Genomic DNA, 25,855 nt, shown 5'->3' on the forward strand with positions numbered 1-25,855 from the left:
ACACTTTGATTCAAGTGGGTTATGAACTCCCACCTTCACCCCATACACAGATTGCAGAATCACATCAGTTACACATCCATTGATTTACAAATTGCCATCCTAGTGTCTGTTGTGCTCCGCTGCCTTTCCCATCCTCCACCCTCCCCCCTCCCCACAATCATTGTTTCTATTAAGAATTTTTTAACCCTCCAATTCATTTTTCTCTATCAATTTTCAGAGATAAAAAGGAATAGTTTACCTAAAACATTTCAATTACTACTTCTTTTGATCTTTTTTAGAGATAAAAGGCTGTTGAATTATTCCTGAGTTATTCTATTACCTGAATTGGTTTTCTTCAATTTTTTTTTCTGATTCATTTCAAAGTATAATCTGGGATTTATCATGCTATTTATGTTGAATCCGAGGCTTTTCCTGGAATGATGTTCACTGCAGATGCAAAGTTGAATGAATTAGTAGCTCTATGGACTGAGAACCAACTGAAGATAAAAGTTGACAAACATTTTGTTATTTGTATTAACTTATAAACTGTAACAAGGTACATTGCTAAGAGTGCCAGGTGTGTTGCCATGCTATCCACTAGACCTCTTTGAAGTCGATGCTGATATCAACTTGTAGATGAAGGAACTGAGGCTTTAGAGTACTGAACAGTATGTAGCTTTTCTAGAATATGTTAGGAAGCAAATGGGAGAACTTTGGACTTTTGTGTTCTGAGCTCCACAACAATGGTATCATCTATTTGGGAGCTTGTTAGAAACGAAGACCTTCAGCCTCATTCATACTAAAAAATCAGAACCTTTGTTTTAAAAAGATACCAGATAGTTCAGGTGCAATGAGAGAGAAAGAAAGATAACTTTATTTTACAGATCCCTAGTTCATGATTTCTATACAGTCGTGCTTCTTAGGGAAGATAATGACTTTGAGAAAATTAACTGAATCTGATATGACTTCACAAAGACTCAAAATAATTTTTTTTCCTCTTTATTTTTTGTTTTGCTTTTTAGTGCTGGGATCAAACCCAGGCCCTCAATCATGCTAAGCAAAAGCTCTACCCAATCTTAGCTATATCCCATTTTTCTACCTGTTATCTTGGCATTGTAATGTAAAATACAGTTTGTAATCAAGGGCATTTGAATTATAAAGAAAACACAAGTTTTTAGGTCTGAATTGTGAAGCATTCTACATGTTCTTTTAAAGCACTAACTCTTAAACATAAGCCACTCAGGTTTAAAAAGTAGATGTTTGTGGCAGTCCTGGGCCTAACCTGGGCCTGGGCTTATTACCATATGACAGTAATGAAGCCACAACAATGTTTATAGCATCTCAGTTCACAATAGCTAAACTGTGGAACCAACCTAGCTGCCCTTCAGTAGATGAATGCATAAAGAAACTATGGTATATATACACAATGGAATATTACTCAGCATTATTTAAAGAAAAAAAAATATGGCATTTGTAGGTAAATGGATGGAGTTGGAGAATATCATACTAAGCGAAGTAAGCCAATCCCCAAACACCAAAGGCTGAGTGTTCTTTCTGATAAGTGGATGTTGGTCCAAAATGGGGATGGGGCATGGGAAAAATGGAGGAACTTTGATTGACAAAGGGAAGGAAGAGGTGGGGAGGGGCCATGGGGATAGGAACAATGGTGGAATGGGTTGGACATCATTACCTTGGTACATGTATGACTGCACATATGGTGCAACGCTACATCATGTACAATCAGAGAAATGAAAAGTTGTGCTGCAGTTGTGTGCAATGAATCAAAATGCATTCTGTTGTCATATATACCTAATTAAAATTAATTAACTAATTAATTTTGTAAAAAAAGTAAAGGTTAAAAGTCAAAAAACAACATGCAAATATCAGCATTTTCAGAGAGGGTTCTTGGACATAAGTTTGGAGAATGGGCAAGAAGGGATGAGACTACATTAGTAGTTCTTGAACCACGTCGAAGGCTTTAAAATGAAGACTGACTGATGCTTTCTATTCCTAGATTTTCTAATGAGCAGGTTTGTGATAGGGCCCCAAAACTTGATTTTTAATAAATCTTTAGGTGGTGGGGATGCCTTTTGGTCTAAAGAACATAGTTTGAGAGAATAGTCAGAAATCTTTTGCATTAATCAGTACAGGATACGATAAAGAATGTAATAAATAGGCTATGATAAACAATAGAGGAGGAATGGCTTTCAAAGGTACAGAAGAGTTATAAATGACTAAACTTGATACCAGATTGAAGTATGATTTTGAAGGGGTGGTATTGTCACAGGAGGAGAAATATCTCCAAAGAAGGGTCAGAGGAGTTTTTTGAGAGAAGGGAGAACTTGACTCTGGACTAGCAGAGTTCTTGATAGATGTGACAAAATCACATATACCAAGAATCAGAATCTTTATAAGTCAAAGGCATAGTTACACTTTTATTTAGGAAAATAAATATATATTCAAGGTGTAATGGGGGCAATCTCAGGAACAATGCCTTTGCGGGTAAAGCAAGGAGCACATACATTCAAGGGAGAATGTGGACTATCACCAGAGGGAGAAATACCAACCTGTTTGTGTGGGGTGTTAGTATTTATGAGGGACGGTTGCTAGGGGCTAGACTAGAGGTAAAGCCAGAGCTAAGTTATATAATTTTGCATCAGTTTTCCTTGTGTTTGTGCATTGCCCTCATGTTACTTCTTTTTTTTTTTTTTGAGGATTTTTTTTAAATTTTAATTTGTTATATATGACAACAGAATGCATTACAATTCATATTACACATAAGAGCACAATTTTTCATATCTCTGGTTGTATACAAAATAGAGCCACATCCTTCATGTCTTCATACATGTACTTAAGGTAATGATGACCATCGCATTCTACCATCTTTCCTATCCCTATTCCTCTTTCCCTCCCTCTCCTTTTCCCCTTTGCCCTCTCTAGAGTTCATTTAATTCTCCCACACCCCCTTCACCCCCCCACAGCATATTATGAATCAACATCCTTAAATCAGAGAAATCATTTGGGATTTTGTTTTTTGGGATTGGCAGATTTCACTTAGCATTTTATTCTCCAACTCCATCCACATATAATTAACAGTTATCTTATATTTGACAAAGGCGCCAAAAAAACATACTTTGGAGAAATCATAGCTTCTTTAACAAATGGTCTGGGAAAATAGGAAATCCACACGCAACAAAATGAAATTAAACCCCTATCTCTCACCATGCACAAAACTCAACTCAAAGTGGATCAAGGACCTAGGAATTAAACCAGAGACACTGCGTCTATTAGAAGAAAAAGTAGGCCCAAATCTCTGTCATGTCGCATTAGGCCCCAACTTCCTTAATAAGACTCCTATAGCACAAGTATTAATATTAAGAATCAATAAATGGGATGGATTCAAACTAAAAAGCTTCTTCTCAGCAAAAGAAACAATCAGTGTGGTGAAAGAGAGCCTACTAATTGAGAATAAATTCTTACCACACTCACATCAGATCTCTAGATTATTATCACACTAATCTCTAGAATATATAAAGAACTCAAAAATCTTAACACCAATAAACCAAATAACCCAATCAATAAATGGGCCAAGGAACTGAACAGACACTTCTCAAAGAAGATATATAATCAATCAACAAATATATGAAAAAATGTTCAACATGTCTAGCAGTTAGAGAAATGCAAATCAAAACTAAGATTTCATCTCACTCTAGTCAGAATGGCAGCTATTAAGAATACAAACAACAATAATTGTTGGTGGGGATGTGGGGAAAAAGGCACACTCATACATTGCTGCAGCCAATATTGAAAGCAGTATTGAGATTTCTTGGAATTCGGGAATGGAACCGCCATTTGACCCAGCTCTCCCTCTCCTTGGTCTATACACAGAGGACTTAAAAACAGCATTCTACAGGGACACAGCCACATCAATGTTTATAGCAGCATAATTCACAATAGCTAAACTGTGGAACCAACCTAGATGCCCTTCAATAGATGAATGGATTAAAAAAAAGGTCACATATATACACAACAGAATATTACTCAGCAATAAAAGAGAATAAAATCATGGCATTTGCAGGTAAAGGATGGAGTTAGAGAAGATAATGCTAAGTGAAGTTAGCCAATCTCAAAAAACCAAATGCCAAATGTTTTATTTGATATAAGGAGGCTGATTCATAGTGGGATAGGGAGCAGGAGCATGGGAGGAATAGACGAACTCTAGATTGTGCAGAGGGAGAGGGCATGGGGTTATTAATGATGGTGGAATGTGATGGTCATTATTATACAAAGTATATGCATGAAGATGCAAATAGGTGTGAATATATTGTTTATACAACCAGAGATATGAAAGATTGTGCTCTATATCTGTAATAAGAATTGTAATGCATTCCACTGTCATATATAAATAAAACAAAAGAAAAACAGCATACAACAGGGATGCAGCCAGCCACATCAATGTTTATAGCAGCACAATTCACAATAGCTAAACTGTGGAACCAACCTAGATGCCCTTCAGTAGATGAGTGGATAAAGAAAATGTGAGATATACACACACACACACACACACACATATCAATCACACACAATAGAATATTATTCAGCATTAAAAGAGAATAAAATCATGTTACTTATTTAGACAAGGTTATGGGTGTGAGCCAAGGGTACATCACTCAGGAGGTACAACTGTTCATGGGTGCTTTTTGCGTTTCAGTTCATGGGTATTTTCTGCATTTGAATGGTTCATGGGTACCTTTTTTCTTTTACTTTTCTTTTCTTTTCTTTTTTTTTTTTTGAGACTCATTATCTCTCTCTCTTTATTCCTGAATTCCTTTCCCAGTAGAACTGTACAGAGATTTCTGGTTTCCAACTTGGGCAGGTAGATGAAAGATAATGGTATCCTTATTTCATCATATAGAGTAAAGAAGGAGAAGCTAGCTGGACGTTTTGGAGTGGACTGATAAGACCTTGGTCTTAGGCAAGTCAAATGGACATTTATGTGGGTGATTTAAATGGAGATATCAACTGGAAAACTTCTGAATTAAAGATATGGGCATGTATGTCCTTACAAGAGAAATTATCATAAAGGGAATGTGGTACAGAACTCTGGGATATGCCAATACGAGACAAAATCAGAATAATTCACCTTCAAAAGGATTGAGAACTGGCAGGATCCCTGGAGTAGGGTATCGCTATGAGGGTGCAATCAACATGTCAACACCAGGGGGAAGTCAAATGACACCTGGACTCAAACATGTCCATTGCAAATAGGGGCCAGAAGACGACAGGAAACTTAGTAGAAGTTGCTTTGTCAAGCAGCTCAGATGGGACCCAGTTTATACTTACCTGAAGTAAGATACACTTTTTTAGAAAAGAACATATGCTGTCTTCTTTTTTGATATTAAATTTCTGTTTTTCAGCTCTGAAGAAGATATGCTATTGATAGAAATGCTTAGCTGAACTAGTTGATGCATATTCAAGTTTTAACCTTATATTTTAGGTGAAATTTAATGTTTGAAGATCAAATAGAGAATCAAAATTTATATATTGTATTCTTTTTTTTTTTCCCTTTGAGAAAGGAGTACCTTTGTGAGATATTGTCACTTTACCATGGAAGGTTTTTAGAAATGACAGGAGGTTTTGTGGTTAGTCTTTCTGGAAGTTTTATTTTATTCTCCACCACCATCCCTGTTGGGGGACAAGGAATGCAATTATTATAAGAAGATTGTTTTACTCTGTGACTTTGTGTGACAGCTGGGTATGATTATTTTATTAGTTTCTTGATTGATCCAACTGAAACCAAAAAGAAAGACAAGGTCAACAAAGGCAATAGCTGTTAGGGCAGCTGTCAGTTCTGGTAATTTGACCATAACCACTTTTCTTTCCTTTTCAAAACTCTAATGTTTTCCTAAGCAGATTTAAAACAAAACACAGAGAGTAAATAGAAATTGCTTCCACTCAAGGATCAGGACCTGGGATAAGAGTTTCATAAGCAGGATTTATTGGTGGTGTGTTATTTTCTAGAGAACATGGTTAAAATGTGTCTGTTCTATAGCAGCCTACCCACCTCTTTTTTCAGAAACCTTCCTAGCTGGGTGTGTGTACTGTCTTCTAAGTTCCTCTGGACAGCTGACTTGAGATTGAACTGATGTAGTCCCTTCAGTCTGATGCTTCTATTACTCTATTAATTAGTTGGAAAGTTATCCATAAAATGTGGGTCAAATGCAGAATAAGAGGAACTGCCAGTAAAATAGTGAGCCTTCTAAATGACCCAAATAAAAGCACATTTTCTGTTTATGGTACAACTGATCTGATCTAACAGATTCTCTGTGCATGTGCTTTTACTTTGCCCTTTGCTTATTGATCAGTTTTTCACAGAATCATAGTAAAAAAGGAATACTTTAAAAATATCCGACTACAAATGATCAAATGTACAATTGTTATTTCATAGAGACCAAACTAATTTCCTAAACTATAAGAAAATTTACTTGTTGATAGGTCAGGCTCTTACAAGACTGGTAAAGAATATGACTTTTAAGATTTATTATATAAAGCCCCAAAGCTCTCTTCAAACAAAAATCAGTTTTAAATACTTTAAGGAATGACATAAGGTGTTTTCTCTTAATTTGTTCTTCATTTAGGATTTTAAAATGTAAGTACATTGGAGTTCAAATTAATGTTCCCTTTTCCTTTTTTTCTTGAGCAGGTTGTCAAGTTATTAAGCAACAAAAGATCACAAGCAGTTGGAATCTTAATGTCTAGTCTTCATCTAGATATGAAAGACATACAACATGGTAAGTGCAAAAAATAAAAATCCAAGTATTGAATATTAAAATTTGGATATGATGAATTGGTTGGGAGGTATGATGTTTCTTTGGAAGTCTAAAATCAAGATGCCATCATGGTTAGGTTCTATGAGGGCACTCTTCTGGGTGCAGATTGCCATTTTCTCCTTATATTCTCATGTGGCAGAAAGAGTCTGAGAGAATTCTTATAGGTCTCTTTTGTAAGGTCATGAATCCCATTCATGAGGACTGTTCTCAAAATCTAATCACCTCCCCAAATCCTTACCTCATAATAACATCACATTAGGGGTTAGGATTTCAACATATAAATTATGGTAGACAAAAATATTTAGTCCATTGCAGATATATTCAGTCTGTTATTAATAAATATTTTTATATCATAAGAAGTGCAGTTGCACTGTGATCTGTAAGTAATTAGACCATATCTGAAGTGTTTATTTCTGGATGCCATGCTCAAAGAATTATTGATATATACAAGTGTGAGCCAGATAGTAGGGTCTCTACAGCCATTAAAAATACCTAGGGAAGTTAATCCACAGGACAAAAAAGTTGGTTGAATATTAGTTATGGGTTTTTGATAAGCTAAAATAAAGAAGAAGTAAACCTAAAAGTGTCTACCAGAACAGCTTCAATCAATGTAAGATTCACGGGAAATCTTGTTTTAAGTGTTGTTTTAAGAATGTTCTTAGATTATGATATGTCTAATATTAACCTAGATATTCATGCTATAGAAATCATCATTTGTCTCAAATGAGGGAACATGAGCTATGTTCCCTTAGACCTTCAGTTCGAAGATACTATAAGATGCTGAAACACTAAAGCAATTTTCTTATGTATAAGTTTTTAGAGTGGAAAACTGGTCCTCCTTCCACTTATTTGGGACAACTATAGCATAAATTTTTCTACTTTAGAAGAATTGAATTATTTTATCTAATGTATATGCATATACATGTATGTAGACAGACACATACATATATACATATGTATACGCACATATAAATCTACATATGTGTGTGTGTGTGTGTGTGTATCTAATTTTTTTTGGTAGTACTAGAGGTTGAACCCAAGTCCTCACATATGCTAGGCAAATGCTCTACCACTGAGCTATACCCTAGCACTTTTTTTTTCTATTTTGAGATGGTCTCACTAAGTTGCTCAGACTGGCCTCAAACTTGCAATCTTCCTGCCTTAGCCTTCTGAGCTTCTGGGATTACAGGAATGTGTTATCATGTCTGACTTAATTTATATTTTTAACAGGCTTATAACATATTTTCTATATTTGGAATAAGGGTGGTTTCTAACATTTTCTAAATGGCTTTAGGGTCTTCCCCCCCACCCCCACCCCCCCCGCACCACTTCTTTATTTTGCAGCTCTAGGGATTGAACCCAGTGATGCTCTACCACTGAGCCACATTTTATTTTTATTGTGAGACATGGTCTTGCTAAGTTGTCCAGGCTGGCTTCTGACTTGAAATCCTCCTGTCTCAGTATCCGAAGTAGCTGAGATTATAGACATACACCAGTGTAGCTGGCTTTTAGTGTTAATATTTTAAAACTTGAATTCTACCCTATAATTGACAGAAATTCCTATCACATTTATGCTGAGAGATATTGCCCAAAGGTGTAGAGAGGAATTAAATCCATGTTCTGGATGTCCCCTAAGCTGCCCCAGAGCCTTAGAATAGATTAAGCAGATTGAATTATCCAATGGAATGACAGTTTACCTATTAAAGAAATATGGTTTTAAGTATAACACAGACCTTATAAATCATGAAAACATTTAACTAGCTTTCTGGCTTACCCACCATGAATGTGGATTCTAATTGTTAGGCCTAAAATATCGTGTGGAATAATTCATAAATAGCGCAAGTGTGGTATGCCCTGTCAATTGATGAGTAACTCTTAATCACAATTAAGTTTTTATTAAATTGTTTTGATGGTGAGGAGACTTCCTCAAGCTGAACCATTTGGGGTAACAGTCATAGAGAAGAATGCCAAGGCTGGCGCCAAGAAGTACTTGGTGTTTCTAAAGCTGGCAGATGTATCCCTGTTAAGTCATAGAATGAAATCTGAAAATAATGATATGGTCCTTTCCTTCAGTCAAATATTCAGCTTGGGTTGAGTTAATAATGAGAACCTTATGAACAAAGGAGTCCGCCTGACATCTGTGTCTGTGGTACAGCCAGCGAGAGTTCATTGAAAATTTGCTGGCTTAACATGCAACACTAACAATAACATGGCATGAACGTCAGTAGTTGAAGGGTCACACAGAATTATGCATAAACTTTATCCTATTAGGATGTAAAGCCATTGCTTGAATCCCACTGAAACACTGCAACCCCATTTTCTAAAACCCAGGCACCTTCAAAGTCTGAAGCAACAAGTAGCCAGTGCCTATTTGTGGATCAAATCCTCTTCTGCCTCAGTGTACTGTCTGGAGCCATGATTTCCATGTGGGAATCACTTGTAGCCTCTAGAATAAACTTTGCTTCTCTCGAGATATGCCTCCACTGAGGATTCCACAGAAGGATAAACATCATTGATTTGGGATGTCGAAGCAGTCACAGAATTTATCCGGTCTTCCAGTGTTATTTTATAGAAGAGCAAACTAAGATCTGCTAATGGTCCAGTTGCTTTCTCAAGCTCATGTGGCTCTCTAATGGAATAGACTGAACTTGCACCAGACATTCCACATCAGCTGTGGTTGTTCTTTCCCATTCATTAGATTCTTGGGCTGATTCTTCAATTTTGTGCTTTTCCTACAATCAACATTAGTATATCTACATACTACATAATATTGTTCGAATAAATTTTTCTAAAGCCTCAGAGTGGATTTTTTTCCAGAGGTAGCCTTTTCCCTGCCCATTAAAAAAATTGTCATAACCCACAAGTCAGTCTAGAAGTTGCCAGATAAATTCACTGCTACATTCCAGCAGCTCAGAGTTTCACTGTAACTTTCACACACACACAATTAGTTATTTGTGGCTGCCCTGCTATATTTACTGGTGCTGTTTTCTCCCCTTCTCTCCTTCCCTGTCAAAACTCTAGAGAAACCTAAAGTTGAATTTCCTTTGTAATGTTTCTATTTTAAAGTGTTCTGTTAGAGTCAGGAGTATCTAATTTTGGATTCTAGGTGTCAAAGGTCTAATCGAAGTGCTACTACCTTCATGCACCATATCATGCTCAAGTGAATGCAGGTTATTCTCACAACAGCAGTTCCACAATTCTCAATGTCACAAAAGGTCAAAAGACAGAAAAAGAAGGGATTAGACTCTTTTTTAAAATTTTTTTCTAATTAGTTATGCATGACAGCAGAATTCATTTTGATTCATTGTATACAAATGGAGCACAACTTTTCATTTCTCTGGTTGTACATGATGTATAGTCACACCATTCATGCAATCCTATATGTACTTAGGGTAATGATGTCCGTCTCACTCCATCATCTTTCCCACCCACAGACCCCTCTCATCCGCTTTCTCCCCTCCCAGGGATTGGAATCTTAACCATGTCTATCAGTGCAGTAAATATAAGCAAGAAAGCTGTATGCAAGTGTGTGTGTGTGTGTGTGTGTGTGTGTGTGAGTGTGTATTTAAAAATCAAGCTGCTGGAATGAATGTACTTCTACTTCTAAAGCAACCTGTAGATTTTAATAATTTGTTAGTGTGGGTGAAACTACCTATGAAAAATTTCACTCTGATTGTATACAGTAACTTAAAATCTGAGATGAAGGTACATTCCACAAGTGATTTGCCTTTTTTGTGTGGTAGGACCTGGGGATCCTTTAGGTTTAAGATTACTTTAAATCAAGTTTGAGGGTCATTCCAGGCACTAAATGCATAGCCCTGCATGGGTTGGTTTACCTGAGTCTGCAGGCTTTGATTACCAGTTTATTATGGACAAGGTCTAGAATCTGTACCTTGGGTGGATTTTGAGCTTTGATATTTGGTCCCTGGTTCCATGAGGTTGTCAACAGAAAGTTCAGACATATTGGGATAGGTTAAAAGTCTCAATGTCACTTCTTTGGTGCCTTTATGATACTTTACAAATATTTACATATATTTGTGTGTGTGTGTGTGTGTGTGTGTGTGTGTGTGTGTGTGTGTGTAACACAAATATTTGATCTAGCATTTTAAATTGTTCAACGTAAGAGGATTGATTCAAATAATATAGCCTGTTATTTCCATAAATTGGTTTTGAATCTATTCTACAGCTCTGTAATGGTAGTTTAGTTTTGGAAAATAGATTGAATTTTTTATGCAACACTCAGTCCATATTCCACGATCAATGTGATATTCATACATCTTAGGTTCATTTTAGTAGATAAGAACAGCTGCAGAAGAATTTCAAATTTCATGAGGCTTAGCTTTATCTCCCCAATCCAATGTCACTATTAAGTAGAGATTTCATATAGTTTGTCATTCAAAATGGATTATTTTGATAGAGGAAATGGTGCCTTCAATAACAATTCCTGGATAAAAAGTGTAATGGAATTTTGCAGGTACATCAGTATTACTGTCACTCTGCTGCTAGCTCATACTGAAGCAAGATTCAGATCTAATTCTCCCTATAATACCAATATTTATTAAACATATCTTTTGGCCAGTAGGAACAAAATTGTCTGAAAAACCTATTTTGTAAATTTGAAGTTGCCTGGCTCTCTGTTCTTGTAAATATTCTCATCAAGATTTTATATAAAAGATTTATTTGTTCTAGACAGATGCTAAAACATCATGGAGGTAGGAATCTGTTACTCTTATAATTTGCACCAGGCATCAAGAAATCCAATGTCTGGATCCAAATCCAATGTCTTAGATCCCAATGTTTCATAAAGATCCATACCGTAGTGGCAAATAACTGTAATCCCAGTGACTCTGGAGGCTAAGGCAGGACGATCACCAGCCTTAGCAACTCAGCAAGGCCTTAAGCAAATTGGTGAGATCCTTCCTCAAAATAGACAAAAGGGGTTAGAGGATGTGGCTTTGTGGTTAAGTGCTCCTGGGTTCAATTCCCAGTACCCCCCCCCCCAAAAAAAAAAATCCATGCCATAGCCTCTACTAGACTGTCATATTCTCTAATTGAAGGGAATAGGGATGGAACATCTCTAAGATATTTTTAGATAATCTGAACACCTTGATTGACTAGTTTCACTAAGGAGAGTCAATTGCAGTCATTGGTATGCTAATTTAAAAAGCCCCTATTATTGATTTAGATAGGAATAATGAGCAGTGTTCATTAGCTGCCTTTGGAGTATGGTCTTTTTACCTAAGGCTAGACAACCATCCTTGAGGTATGGAGCGTTATTAGTAACACAGAGAACTACCTTTAACGTTGGAACTTTAACTGGATCATGCTTACTATTGCATTTCTTCTGCAAATATATTTTAAAGTAGATTATAGATATTGTAACAAGGGATAACTAAAATTTATGTAGTAATCACACCTAGAAATAACTTTCACTATCCTACAGGAATGGCAGGCTCAGGGTACTAATGGCCCTAGATCCTCCCTGCACTTCATGTCTTCCTTGTTTGAAGCTAACTGGAATTGTGGACATGTAGGCAAGGAATGCCCAATTTTATGTCCTTTTTAAAAAATTCTATCTTGTTAAAACATGATTTAAATAAATCATATGTCCTGAAATTAAATGATATATAGTCAATGAAATCATGGTTACTTTTATTCTTTGTTCTCTAAGCCTAGTGACTGCTTTTTAAAATACTTTTTATTTTTTAATGTATATATAAATTGTATATATATACATTTATTTACTGAAGCATACCTTACAAGACCACCAAGCATGCTCATGGATTTATATCAGAAATCCAGTAAAATCTCAGTCTATTAATTGCAGTTCCTCTTTGAATCCTGCATCATGTTGCTATTATTTTGACCTTCCTCAAAATGGAACAGAATTATCCTGATAGTTGTCTAGGAAGGAATTATCTAATGTAGCAGGTATTAAAAATAGAATTATATGTATGTTTTAGTTAAGTCTTTTTTTTTTTTTTTTTTTTTGCTGCTGTGACTAAAAGACTTGACAAGAACAATTGTAGAGGAAGAAAATTTTATTTAGAGGCTCGTGGTTTCAGAGGTATGAGTCCATAGACACCCAGATGCACTTTTCGGGTCTCAGGGTGAGGCAGAATGTCATGGTTGAAGAGTGTGGCAGAGGAAAGCAGCTCACATTATGATCAGTATGCAGAGAGAGGCTCTACTTGCCAGATACAAAATATATACCTCAAAGGCACACCCCCTCCCCCATGCCCACCCTCTCCCACCATGCCCTACCCACTTTCAGTTTCCACTCTGCTGATACCATCAGGGGATTACTGCACTAACTGGGTTAAGGCTCTCATAACCCTATCATTTCTTGTCTAAAACTTCTTGCATTGATTGTCTCACATATGAGCTTTTGAGGGGATACCCAAATCATTACAAGTTCCTCTCCCACACCCCTCCCTCTCTCATTTATAATTTAATCTTTTTATTAGTATGTAAAGAGATAAAGCTAAGTGTTGGTTTGAATTTTACTTCTCTTTTTATCACCCTTCCCTCTAAAACTATTGCTGATAGTTGTGTAAAACAGCCCATAGGAGGAAAGTTAATCTCTCAATTTACAGTGGAGGAATTGAGCCTTATACATTAAGCCCATAAGAGATTTACATAATGGGGCCAGAATGAGTATCCAGCTCTTTTTTTTTTTTTTTTTAAAGAGAGAGAGACAGAGAGAGAGAGAGAGAGAGAGAGAGAGAGAATTCTCAATATTCATTCTTTAGTTTTCGGCGGACACAACATCTTTGTTTGTATGTGGTGCTGAGGATCGAACCCGGGTGGCACGCATGCCAGGTGAGCGCGCTACCGCTTGAGCCACATCCACAGCCCCAGTATCCAGCTCTTTTGACTCCTGGTTCAATGTTCTCTGCTCTAGGCAATGTGTTAGCTTGTAGAATGAGGATATGTTTTACCCAGTAGAATGAGAGTGTGCAGAAACAAAACTGGCACAGGATATAGTACTTTAATCAACTACTATTTCATATACCAGTTATTAAAAACATTGGAAAATGTAAATTTGGCAAGTTCCACTAATTGTGCGGAGTTATCTTAGATAAATCCCCCCCTCCCCCATTTAATTATGGGCTGTTCATTAGAGAAATAAAGTTATGAATTGTTTTTTTCATCTGTGAATTAAATGCAAAAAAATACTTTCAAGAAAATTCTAAATGGAGTTGTTTGTTCTTGAATGAACCAAGCAAAGATAACTGAAATACAGAATTACAGTAAAAGTAGTTTGGACTAAGATTATCAACAAATGAAGCAAATTGTGAATACTTGTTAAATGAGCATGGTGCGTGGATATGTAAAAGTATTGTCTCTTTTCTAGGTATGTTATCAATTGCTGTGAAAGAATAAAAAAAAGTAAACGGCTGACCCTAGTATAGTTTTTGAGGATGCTAACTTTCAATACTTGCTTACTCTCTCAGTATGTTTTTATTTTTCTCCTGTGTCACCCTAGCACCTCTACTTCCCTGGGTTTTCCCTCTCTTTTCAAGTTGGTATCACAATGTTACAGACTGAATATTTGTGCCAAATTCATATGTTGAAGCCCAACTTCCAATGCTATGGTCTTCGGAGGTTAATTAGGGTTCATGAAGTAGGGTCCCCATGATGAGATTAATGCCCTTTTAAGTAGAGAGACCAGAGCTCTTTGTCTCTCTTTCCTACTGCCATGTGAGGACAGACTGAGAAGGCAGCCTTGTACAAAGGCCTCAGTGAGACCTCACTAGGAACTGAATTGGCCAGCCCCTTCATGGACTTATAGCCTTCAGAACTGTGAGAAAATTTTGGTTGCTTAAGGCCCCCAGCCTATGGTATTTAGTTATGGCAACCCAAACTAAGACAGATTTGGTCCAGCTGGGCCACTGGCTATCTAGCTGGACAAACCTGAACAAATTGTGTTTTTATTCTTTAGTTTCTTTAATATGAAGAGGTATTAAATGAGTTCTTACTTGTGAAACATACCACACCCCTCAATAAAAGCTAGTTGTCCTCTCCTCCTACATTTCTTAGAAAATGAGCTTTGTCTCCAGACTTTGGATGCATTTGAAACTTAGAGCCTGGGCATCTAATGAGAGAGAGAGAACTTAGAGATTTTATTCTTCCTTGATTACTCTGAATCGGTCATACTAAAAGCACTTGCCATGTGAAAAGAGGGAGTAGAATGCAAAGTCTGTCCCTTCCAATGGAGTTTGAGAATATGATAAGAGGGAAGAAATGGGGCTTTCAGTTCCAGGGGAACATATCTGAGTTCTGCAGTTTAGGTTTTCAGTCAGTGTTGCTGAAATACCAAGTTTATTACTTACTTGGCTGCACTCTTTTCTGTTTTCTGAATGAAGATATATATGATAGTTATTTATATTAGCAACTCTTAGAAGTTGAGCATGGCTATATCATTGGACTGCATTTTATCTCTGGAGAGCAAATTGTTTTGGAAACTTGAAAAGCTGAGGGCTACTATACTTGTGTGGTTCTATAAACATTGTCTCTGTGCTATGTATGTCATTTATACTCCACATCCATAGCTCCTGGCTCTGGGTGGACATGAAGGGAGCAGTGTAATAGAGTTTGGCTTTGCTGGGAAATGAATCGTGGTAAGGGACATGAGTAGAATCTAAGTAGGGTCACAAACAGAGGCTTCTATTCCCTCCTTTGACATTTTATTTTTCTTGATAGTTAAATTAGTTTCTAGGAATGAGTATGGAGTATTCTTCTTTAAAAATACAGAAATAAAATTGGGTGCGGTGGTACACACCTGTGATCCCAGCTGCTCAGGAGTTTGAGGCAGGAAGATAACTCGTTCAAAGCCATCCTCAACAAAAGTGAGATGCTAAGCAATTTATGGAGACCCTGTCTCTAAATAAAATACAAAAAAGAGTTGGAGATGTGGCTCAGTGGTTAAGTACCCCTGAGTTCAATCCTGGGTACCCCTCACCAAATATGGAAATAGTGTTTCTGAATCCTAGGCAGGTTGTAAGATTATTTTATGGTGACTTTTCATATGTGTTTGGAAACCTACATATCTAGTAGGGCTGCCACTGAAAAATGTTTTTCATATGAAATTTTTTACCAAACAAGTAGTAGGTTACAAACTCTAGGTCTTTTCCTAGAGTTTCTGGTTTCATTCTTGGAGACACAAGCTTTTTTACTTGCCTATTGATTACCCCAAGAAAGTTTATCCATAATCATTTGTTTATTTTTGTAATATTCTCAAAAAATTGGATTCAGTGTGGGCAATGTTGTTTTTTCCCAGTAGATTTTCCAGTGTCTGGCTTCTTTATGAAACTGAGGTTTACAAGGCTCGCTTAGAAATTACTTCATGGCAACCCCTACCCCCCAGTTTTAACCTTTATTTTAAGTGTTTTCCTCACATGGGATATAGAATTTTAAGACCTGTTTATTATACTTATTGAAACATTAAAAATTTAGTAAATGCTGTTGTAAGGTTGAGTGAATGGTTTTCATTGAAATGTAAAGTCACTTAGAATTAGAAATTTGAGAAGAAAGTGGGCTGCAGTGAGCCCATGTAACTTTTTCATCAATTGTAACCTTGTAGTGGAGAAAAGTACACATGAGATAGTATGTTTTCATTAAAACCTACTTTCAGAAATTTAATATCAGAATATGCTTTAATTTAAACTAAAAGTTCATTACCTAGAGTTTTTTTTAATAAAAAGAAAGACCTCATACATCATTATGTCACACATAGATTATTAAATCAAGAAAAAATGAACTATTATAAGCCTTTCATTACAGGCTCAGCAAAAAACCTTGGGTTGAATGTAGCCTGTATTTTTATGATGTTGTTCTACAGTTGGACTTTTTGATTACTTTTATGGGAAGAAGGAGCATAATTCTTGGGACTGTGTTGAAGCTGTGAATATGGTTATTCTCCCCTTCATATATGAATTATGTATCATGTATTTGTTTGTATGTTTGTTTTCACTGCCCCATAGACCCTCCAATGGAAGGAACTCTGGAAACCTGGAGACAAGAGTCCACTGCCGCTCAGCGTATTATAATACTATATTTGTTCTTTACAATCACTGGGTGATTGTTGAAAGAATTACCCTTGACCACATGGGGCACATATGGAGGTAGAGCTCAAATCTGAGTGCAGAGCACTTAGTGTGAGCTCAAAATTAATCATATCAGCTTTGCCCCTTGAAGTGTTGTGTATTGTTAAGGTGTGGTGTTTGCAAAAATAATCCTTTTGCATGATATTTGAGAGGGTGGGATTTGAACTGTTGTTTTAGGGGGAGGGGAAGCCCTTTTGATAACTTTGAATTCCAAAACTGGCTTTTTAAAAATTGTATGTTTTGATAAATGCTTCTCCAGCATCCCAGAATAGCCACTGTCAAGATGCTTTCTGGATTTCTTCATTCATTAGATGAAGGGAGGATCCGAGAGTGCTAGAGGAAAGGAAGAAATGATTGCACTTTCTATCTTTGCCTATTGAGCTACATGTACCCTATTTTTTTTTTTTTTTTTTTTTTGAGAGAGAGAGAGAGAGAATTTTTTAATACTTATTTTTTAGTTTTTGGTGGACAAAACATCTTTTTATTTTATTTTTATCTGGTGCTGGGGATCGAACCCAGCGCACCGCACATGCCAGGCGAGAGAGTGCTACCGCTTGAGTCACATCCTCAGCCCATGTACCCTATTTTTACAAGTTGTATCTAGAAGTATAATCACAGATATTCCCCTAAGTTCAGTGTGCTGAGACATCAGGTCAAATTAGAAAACACCAAAGTTACTTAATGGCATGTTATCCTTTGGTAGAACTGAAGGGATGACATTTTATGCTGATGGCTGCCTTGCATCTTTCTTTATGGTCAAACATGAACATAACAGGATTTTTATTTTCTCAGTAGCACTTTTCAGTCAAATATCTATGAGTACACTTTAAAATTAAAAGAGTTTTAATCAGATTATTATGGATACATGATTAAGAAAATAAATTGTCCAGAAAGACTTAAAATGAAAAAATCACAATAACCAGTTACCTAAATAAACTTTGTCATTTCTGTGCTATTCTGTAAAGGAATAGTTTTTTCCTATGTTTTTAAGCCACTCAAGAATAATAGCAGTCTCATTTGAGGAAATGGTAGAATTTAGAAAGGCTTCTCTAGCATTTTAATGACAGCATGCAGTTCTTATGAATTAAATTGTAATGAGAATTAATGAATTGAGTGGGATGTTAAAATAGATTATCCACTGAGTTCTATTAATGCAGGATTTTTTTTAATGGTTCCAAATTTAACAACATGCAATTGCTGATAAAAGCAGCTAACACCTGTAGTTGTTACTGTGCATGTCTACAACCACTCTGTGAGGTAGGTAATGTTGTTATACCTGATTTAGGGATGAAAAACCAGTCACAGAGTTGCAAAAGAACCTCAATCAGCAACCACTGGGCAGTGATGTAAACACAGGCAGTCTGGATCCCAGTCTATGCTCTGAACTTCTGCTGTACTTCCTGAGGACTCAATTTTAGCAATTGTATCAGTGAATTAAGCTGGAAATATGATGCATGATTATTTTTTCCCTTCATGGTTCTTAATTATAAAACCAGCCTACTAGTTCGAGGCTATAATTGCTACATGTAGCACTATAGTGTTGTTCTGGAATGTTCTGGAATGATATTGCACATCATATTGTCTGTGAGAGAGAGATGGAGAGAGGAAAAGAAGTAGAAAGAGGAGGAGATGGGAGTCACATGGACCGATAGAGACAAAAAGAGCTGTTGTACAGGTCATAAAGAGGTCACTTGATGGATATACTGGAGGATTTACTATAAAATTCCTTTTGTGTCTTCACCTGAGTTCCATGACTCTGGTGATGCTCCGGTTTGCTTTGTCACATGTGAAAGCCATAGAAGGGTGGCAGACTTCTATACCAATTACAGGTTAAGGAGAAGATTTCAAAGACTGTGATCACCTTTGTCAGATATTTTCATGTGAATATTAGGTTATATAAGAGTGACTAATTTTGCTGTTGGAATCCTCTGTTTTCCCCACAAAGAAAGATGCCAGCATTACATTAAATCAGGGAGGCCATGATTCATTCCTACTACCTCCTTTCCTTACATTATTCCTTTCGATGTTTCATCATTCATTCACTCAAATTTTACTGTGTGCCATCTCTCTGCCAAGTTCCATTTCTGGCACTGGATACAAATGAAAACATAGACAAAAAAATCTGGGTCCATGTAGAGCCTTCGTTCTAGTTGGGGGAAGGACAATTTTTTTTAAAGGAAAATATGTGGTAAGTCAAATGGTAATAAGTATCATGACAGGGGAGAACAAAAGAACGGAATGGTAATCAGCACAGGTCGTTGAGAGGCGAAGGAGGAGTCAGGGAAAGTTCGAGAAGAAGGTAACATTTGAAGGGACTATAAGAAAGGAAAGTTGTAAATATCTGAGGGCAAAACATATTCCAGAAAAGCTACAGTCAGGTACAAATGTCTTCAGGCAATGAGGTCCTGGTACAATAAAAGACTCAGTCCTCTCTCTTCCTTCTTCTTTCTTCTTGATGCTTTTTGAACCCAGGGGTACTCTACCACTGAGCCACATCCCCAGTCCTTTGTATTTTTTATTTTGTGATAGGGGCTCGTTAAATTACTGAGTCTTAACAATCATCCTGTCTCAGTCTCCCAGTTGCTTGAATTACAGGCATGCACCATCATGCTATCTTAAGACCACCATGTTTCTGAGTGTGTCTGGAGAAAGTACTCATGGGAAAGAGAAGTTGGAGATGTGTTTTGGATATATAATAATGATGGGGTAGATCATGTAGGGCCTTGTTAAACTTTTTAAAGACTTTGACTTTTATGCCAAGAAAGGTGAAATACTAGGAGAGGTTTCGGCAGAGGAATAATGAGCCAAATTTATGTTTTTATCTTTGCTCTGCTGCCATGTAGAAAATAAGAGTTGAGGGAAGGAGACAGGAGGACCAGAGAAGAGAGGTATCATAGTAATTCAGGTGCAAGATCCTAGTGACTTAGGACCAGGGCGGTCAGAAAAGGTGTGTAAGACAGCCAGGTATTGCACTACATACAACAGTTGATGGGAGTACAGGCTCCAAAGATCACCACCAAGGTAAGGACAGCTGACCCTCCACTGCTGGTTCAAACTGCTCTGCAGCAGTGAAAGTGAGGACAAGCACCTGTTTACAAAGTTGTAACTTAAAACTTTAAAGAATGGACACTCTACAGTAAACATGAACATATGTGTATTGCAATAGGAATTAGGGTTCAGGAGACCAATGAGTAATTACAATTAGAAGTGAATAATTTGTCTTAAAAGTGCAAACAGTGCATTTTTGGAACTATTCTAAACACTGCAAACATTTCAAAAAACAGCAAGGCCAAGTGGAAGGCTGGCCTTGAACAGGCTTCAGCATTCCATCCACTGGAACACAAGCAAAATTGATAGTCTCCTTTCTCAAGGAGACTAGGCAGTGGGTTTACTGAAACCTGAAGATTGGAAAGTGTGAGGACAGGACAGTAGGTAGAAGGAAAATTCCTCCAACAGTCATCTTTCCATTTTATCAGACACCTATGGAATTTTAATTAAAGCTCAGAAACACAGAGGAATTAGAACAGTGATAAATCCATGATATATTTCAAAACTTTCTTTACCCAGAAGCAATGTTTTATTCATTAAAAGAAATCCTAATATCTGAGATTCTTCATTCCTCTGGACAACAAAACATTAATTCTTATACACCAATACATACACCAAGAGAAAAAAAGGAAACCTTCATTAGCCAAATGCAACACAACATACACATGAACTAGTATACCATATTTTTGCACCTATTAATCATGTTTATCTAACAAGTAAATGTGATATTTTTCTCAAGGGGATTATGGTAATATTATATGGGTGTTATGTTTTTCATAGTTTAAGTGTTTTAGAAAAGTAGTCATGAAGCACAAATTAGTTAAGGTTAGCTCTGAAAGGCATTACCATAACATGTCTAATATTGGTACTAAGTTCTAGTCTTCTCAGTCACATAAATTCACAACTAAGGTTTCTTTATGTTTTTAATGATTTTTTTTAAAACTTTCAATGACCAAACTGGTTTTTTTTTTCTCTTACTTCAACATGTCTGAAAATATATAAATGCTCAAGTAGAATAAAGAACCTTATTTTTTTAGCAAACGTTTAGGTGATTTATATTAAAAAGTGTTTTTTTTTTAATTTCTTTAAAACTCTGATTAACATCATTCTTTTGGAGTTTTCTTTCAAAGTGAGACATGATTATATAGAATTAGATTGAAAAAAATATGATTGTTATCAGTATGAAAGATATTTTGGCATGAGAAATTTTAGAATTCTGATAGATCCCGTACTTATGGAGCAACATATATGCATACATTCAACATGAAATTTAATACTGTTTCTCTTTTAGAGCATGTGTTAGAAAACAGTGGCAAAAGGGATCTCAGAGTTAGGGTCCTATTTCCAGAGGAACTTACTAAGCTCTCTTTTACAAGAGTGTAAATGTTTACCTAAGCAAGAAGGTGAAGTTCGTTATGCCCAATAAAGGACATTTTGCAGTGCTGGTTTACAGAAAACATTCAACAGACAGTGAATGTTTTACATGAAGTACAGTGCGTTGTTTGAAATTATTTGCTCATCTATACACTATGCTTAAAATAAACACTATCTGGGAGTATGCCAGACTTTTTTTCTACCTCCTTTATTCCACACCCTAGATTTTGTCACCTGCCAAAGTCAAGTAAATCTTATCTAAACAGTTGAGATAAGCACTGAGTTGTACCCAGTATGGTCAAATCAACAAACCTCTCCAAAACCAGAAATGAAATACAATATCTCTAGATTAAACAGTCTACAATGGCAATCATGTTTGCATTTAAAGATTTTATTCCAAAAGCATTACAGTCTTAGTATCCACTTTCTCCCCTGCCTAGACAAGAAGGCGACATACTGACTCAAACAAAATGCATTTGTTCTCTAACAATTTAACTTGTACAGCTCTTATAAACTAGGCCAATAGGTATATGAAACCTGCTGACTTAATCAGTAACTTATGTCATTAATCTTGTATAAGCAAGTATGCTTGAGATGCGCCAGTGCTGGACTGTGTATCAGATTCTAGTTTTTTCCTACAGGAAAATCTTCCTTTATGTAGCCTAAGCTCAAAACTTTCAGAATCCTGGCCTTTCATTGTCTGTACCTTACAACAAACCCCACCATGTTAAACTTTCTGAAAAAGATAATATAAATGTATATAGCTTTCTAAATTATAGAATACTATAAGAATACAGTTTTCTTCCTTGTAAGGACATACAATATTTTAATTGTTTGCCAAGAAGTGTAAACTCTAAACAAGGGAAGGAACTATGCATGTCAGATTACCACTGTATCCCCAGGATTGAGAAGGATATCTGGTTGTGATTCACTTTGTGGCTATTTGTTCAATGAATGAATGCATGATGTTTTCAAAAAGATATTGTTTTCTTTGCAGATGAATATAAGTATTTTGTGATTATTGCCTCGGTTACTGATATTTAAAAGCAGGTTTCTGAAGTAAATTTATGTTTTTCCATAGTGAAATGGTTCTCTTTTAACTTCATACTGTTTAGGGCTGGAAATGTAGCTCAGAGGTAGAACCCTTGCCTAGGATATGCAAGGTCTTGGTTTAATCCAAAGCATCCAAAAGCAAAACAAAAACCATCATATTGTTTTATTAACAAAATTTTTATTTCTATTTAACAAGGAACGGACACATGTCATTTTATCACTGTCATCTTTTGAAGGGATACCTATCAGGTATTATTGACATTTGTGCATTTCTTATGGTAGAGAAATTCCTAGATTGCCTGATGACTTGAAATAACCCATTTTCTCATTGTTCTTTAAGCAAATCTTCATGTGCTGTGGTTAAGCTTATACCACAGCTGAAAATTAGCCCACTTTGATATAGATGTATGATTTCAATGTTTTGCCTTTCTTTAATTTTTAAGGTTTAAACAATAATACAAAATGTACATTCTTATTATGTAATGTATATTATGTTTTATAAGACCAAATGTATGAGAGAATTAAGGGCCTTTCATTTTTGAGTTTCTTTTATGGCAAACACCATATTGCACATGATAGAGGAATTACTTTTTTTTTTTTTAAAGAAAGAGAGAGAGACAGAGAGAGAGAATTTTTTTTTTAATATTTATTTTTTAGTTATTGGCGGACACAACATCTTTGTTTTTGTATGTGGTACTGAGGATGGAACCCGGGCCGCACGCATGCCAGGCGAGTGCGCTACCGCTTGAGCCACATCCCCAGACCAAGAGGAATTACTTTCAATCTTTATAATTAATATTTGAGGGAGACAGTAATATTATCGTCAATATACCCTTTTCCCCTATGAACAAACTAAGACTCAGAGGGCTTTCCAAGTCTCTTCAGGTGATCAACAGTGAGTTAGCCAGAGATTCATGTTTTCAATTCAGATTTGTCTGAATTCCAAAGCTCAAGTTTAAGTCTTAAGTAATTTTGGAGAAAACCGTAACTTTTGAGTTATTTTGATAAATTGAAAGTTATCAATAAACATGTTAGTGTATAGATTGGGGATTTAAAGTGGAAGGGCACTAATAGAATTTAGAAGTCTTAGAAATATAAATGTTAGGTCTGGGTATTTAGCTAGAGCACTTACCTAGCACTTGCCTAGCATGTGAGGTCCTATATTCAATCCCAAATACTGGAGAAAAAAAAAAGAAATATATATTCTGTGTGTGTGTGTGTGTGTGTATATATATATATACATATATATATGTGTGTGTGTGTGTGTGTGTGTGTGTGTGTATATATATATATATATATATATATCTCATAAGATAGAGGAATGTGTGGTATGTTTGCCATTTAATTTAGATGGTCTTTGGCAAAATTCCCAGTGTGGGCATGTCTGTGTGTGTGCTTAAAGACCCCATGCTTCCAAATGCTCAAGCATGCTTGGTGGTAAGATGCATAAAGAATGCAAATATAGTGTTTATGTTCATCATATTATCCAGTGTAAAATGTTCAGATGAATATGGTAGCAAGTGTCTTCCTCTAAGAAATGCTAGCTTTTGAAAGTTGTTGCATGTGTTCACTGTTATTTTCTTCCCTGAGGCAAATGAGGCTTCTTCCTCTAATAACACCTATCTTTTTCTTTTTACTTTACAGTTCCTCTTTCTGTTGTTAGATATTTATGCAAATAACACTGTTTGCAGTAGGTATTGGGAGAGGGGTTACCAGGGATTGAACTCAGGGGCACTGGACCACTGAGCCACAACCCCAGCTCTATTTTGTATTTTATTTAGAGGCAGAATCTCACTGAGTTGCTTAGCACCTTGCTTTGCTGAGGTTGGCTTTGAACTTACCATCCTCCTGTCTAGCCTTCCTAGCCCTTGGGATTATAGGTATGATCACCACACCCAGCCACAGCAGGTATTTTTGCGCATGCCAGTGTTTGGCTTTTGCTTTCTCAGATGTTCCTGCCTTTGTGGATTTATGGGACCAAGAAGACAAAATTTGGTTCCTACTGTTTGTTTCTTCCTTAAGGTTATTTTGGCTTTTGCCTGAAGGCTCAGTAATGACTTAATTTTCATGTTTTACCTTTATTGTCTAAAGTATGCAAGGCACTCTAGGATGATCTAATCATCTCTAAGGCAAGATCACTGCTGTCGGGTTCTTTGAAATCTCTTTGGAGTGACAGAACACATCTATACAAAGAAAAAAGAATATGTTAAGTATATGAGATGACTTATTTATTTTAAACGGTAGAATTGAGAGGTACATGTGTCATGAGTGATTGTAGTTAGGGAGTGTTTTCAAGATTACTTGGGCTGGAACATGAAATTGCTATTTTGTTAGAGATAGCAGATTGCCCACATTAACAATTTTACATTTTGGTGTTCCTTTCATTCCAGGTGACTATGAGAAACTATCCTGGCTTATGACACATAAGTAGAAATCTGGAGAGTATTCTAATAATTAGTGCCCATTATTTTTTGTCACTTTGTCTTTTCTTCCTTTATTTTACCTAGAATTTGAAAGTGACGGATAGAGCTATAGCATTTTCCCTCATGTTTTCCACATGAGGGAAAGAAAAACTTTTTTAGCCCCTGACTTAAAGTTGACTTATCTCAACTTCACTTAAATCACTTTCTCATTCTTTAACTTACAGATGAAAATAATTTTTAACTGATTCAAATACATTTAAAAATTTTTATATTTTGCCAAGTGGGTTAATTATCAAGAATTGATTCCTAATTAAAATATCTTTATCAGTATACTTTAACTAGATGCTCATATCATTCCCTACAATAATCTTAGTCAATCTCCTAAATCCAGAAAGAGAGGTGGAGAATTGAGTTATAAACAAACATAAATGAATTACTTTTCTCCTCATCTAGACCCTGTGATCATCATTATACTTTCTAATAAACTCAAAGATATTGGAATTCATCTCTTATATCTGGTTAATTCCATCAGAATTTAGTTATATTCAGTTTTTATCATTTCTCTTGCACTTCTTTGTCTACCTATGTGAGTTTTCCTCAATATTATATTGTTTGGTTTTGTAAAATCCAGAGATAAGCACAAACTTAGCTAGTTTAAAAGAGAGAAGTATTTCTATTACTAGATAAAGATTAGAAGATAGGCAGAAAAAAAAAGTTTCTACTGTGGTCTGTCTTCTAACTTCAGAGACCCTGAAAGTTTTTAAGATTAATTTTTATTTTTGAGAGTGAAGGGATGCAGAGAGATGATCAAAGACAGGGCATCTGGCTGGGCTAGAGTGTGAATCAAGTGCTGTATATTTGGCAGAAATAGGCCAGAGGGAGTATATGACTGTAGTTTTTCTTTCTCAACTCACTGCAATCTATTCTTAAGAGTTAGTCAATTTTTATGTTTTGTTTTGTGTTCTAAGGCTCCTATTATTTGATTGTTGATCTTCCTGAATCGTTCTAATTTTCTTCATGTTTTCCTTCTTGATCTACT

At 36.1% G+C, this 25,855-nt stretch overlaps 1 protein-coding gene across 1 annotated transcript in view; it reads left to right on the top strand.

Moving 5' to 3' along the window:
- Positions 1-25,855, top strand: part of Fmn2 (formin 2) — a 352,705-nt gene that overhangs the window by 138,195 nt on the left and 188,655 nt on the right. Inside the window, 1 exon segment of the mRNA XM_015483532.2 lies at positions 6,683-6,770. Coding sequence (XP_015339018.1) covers positions 6,683-6,770 — 88 coding nt within the window.

Source organism: Marmota marmota, unplaced genomic scaffold (assembly GCF_001458135.2).
Source record: "Marmota marmota marmota unplaced genomic scaffold, marMar, whole genome shotgun sequence".
Classification (NCBI taxonomy): domain Eukaryota; kingdom Metazoa; phylum Chordata; class Mammalia; order Rodentia; family Sciuridae; genus Marmota; species Marmota marmota.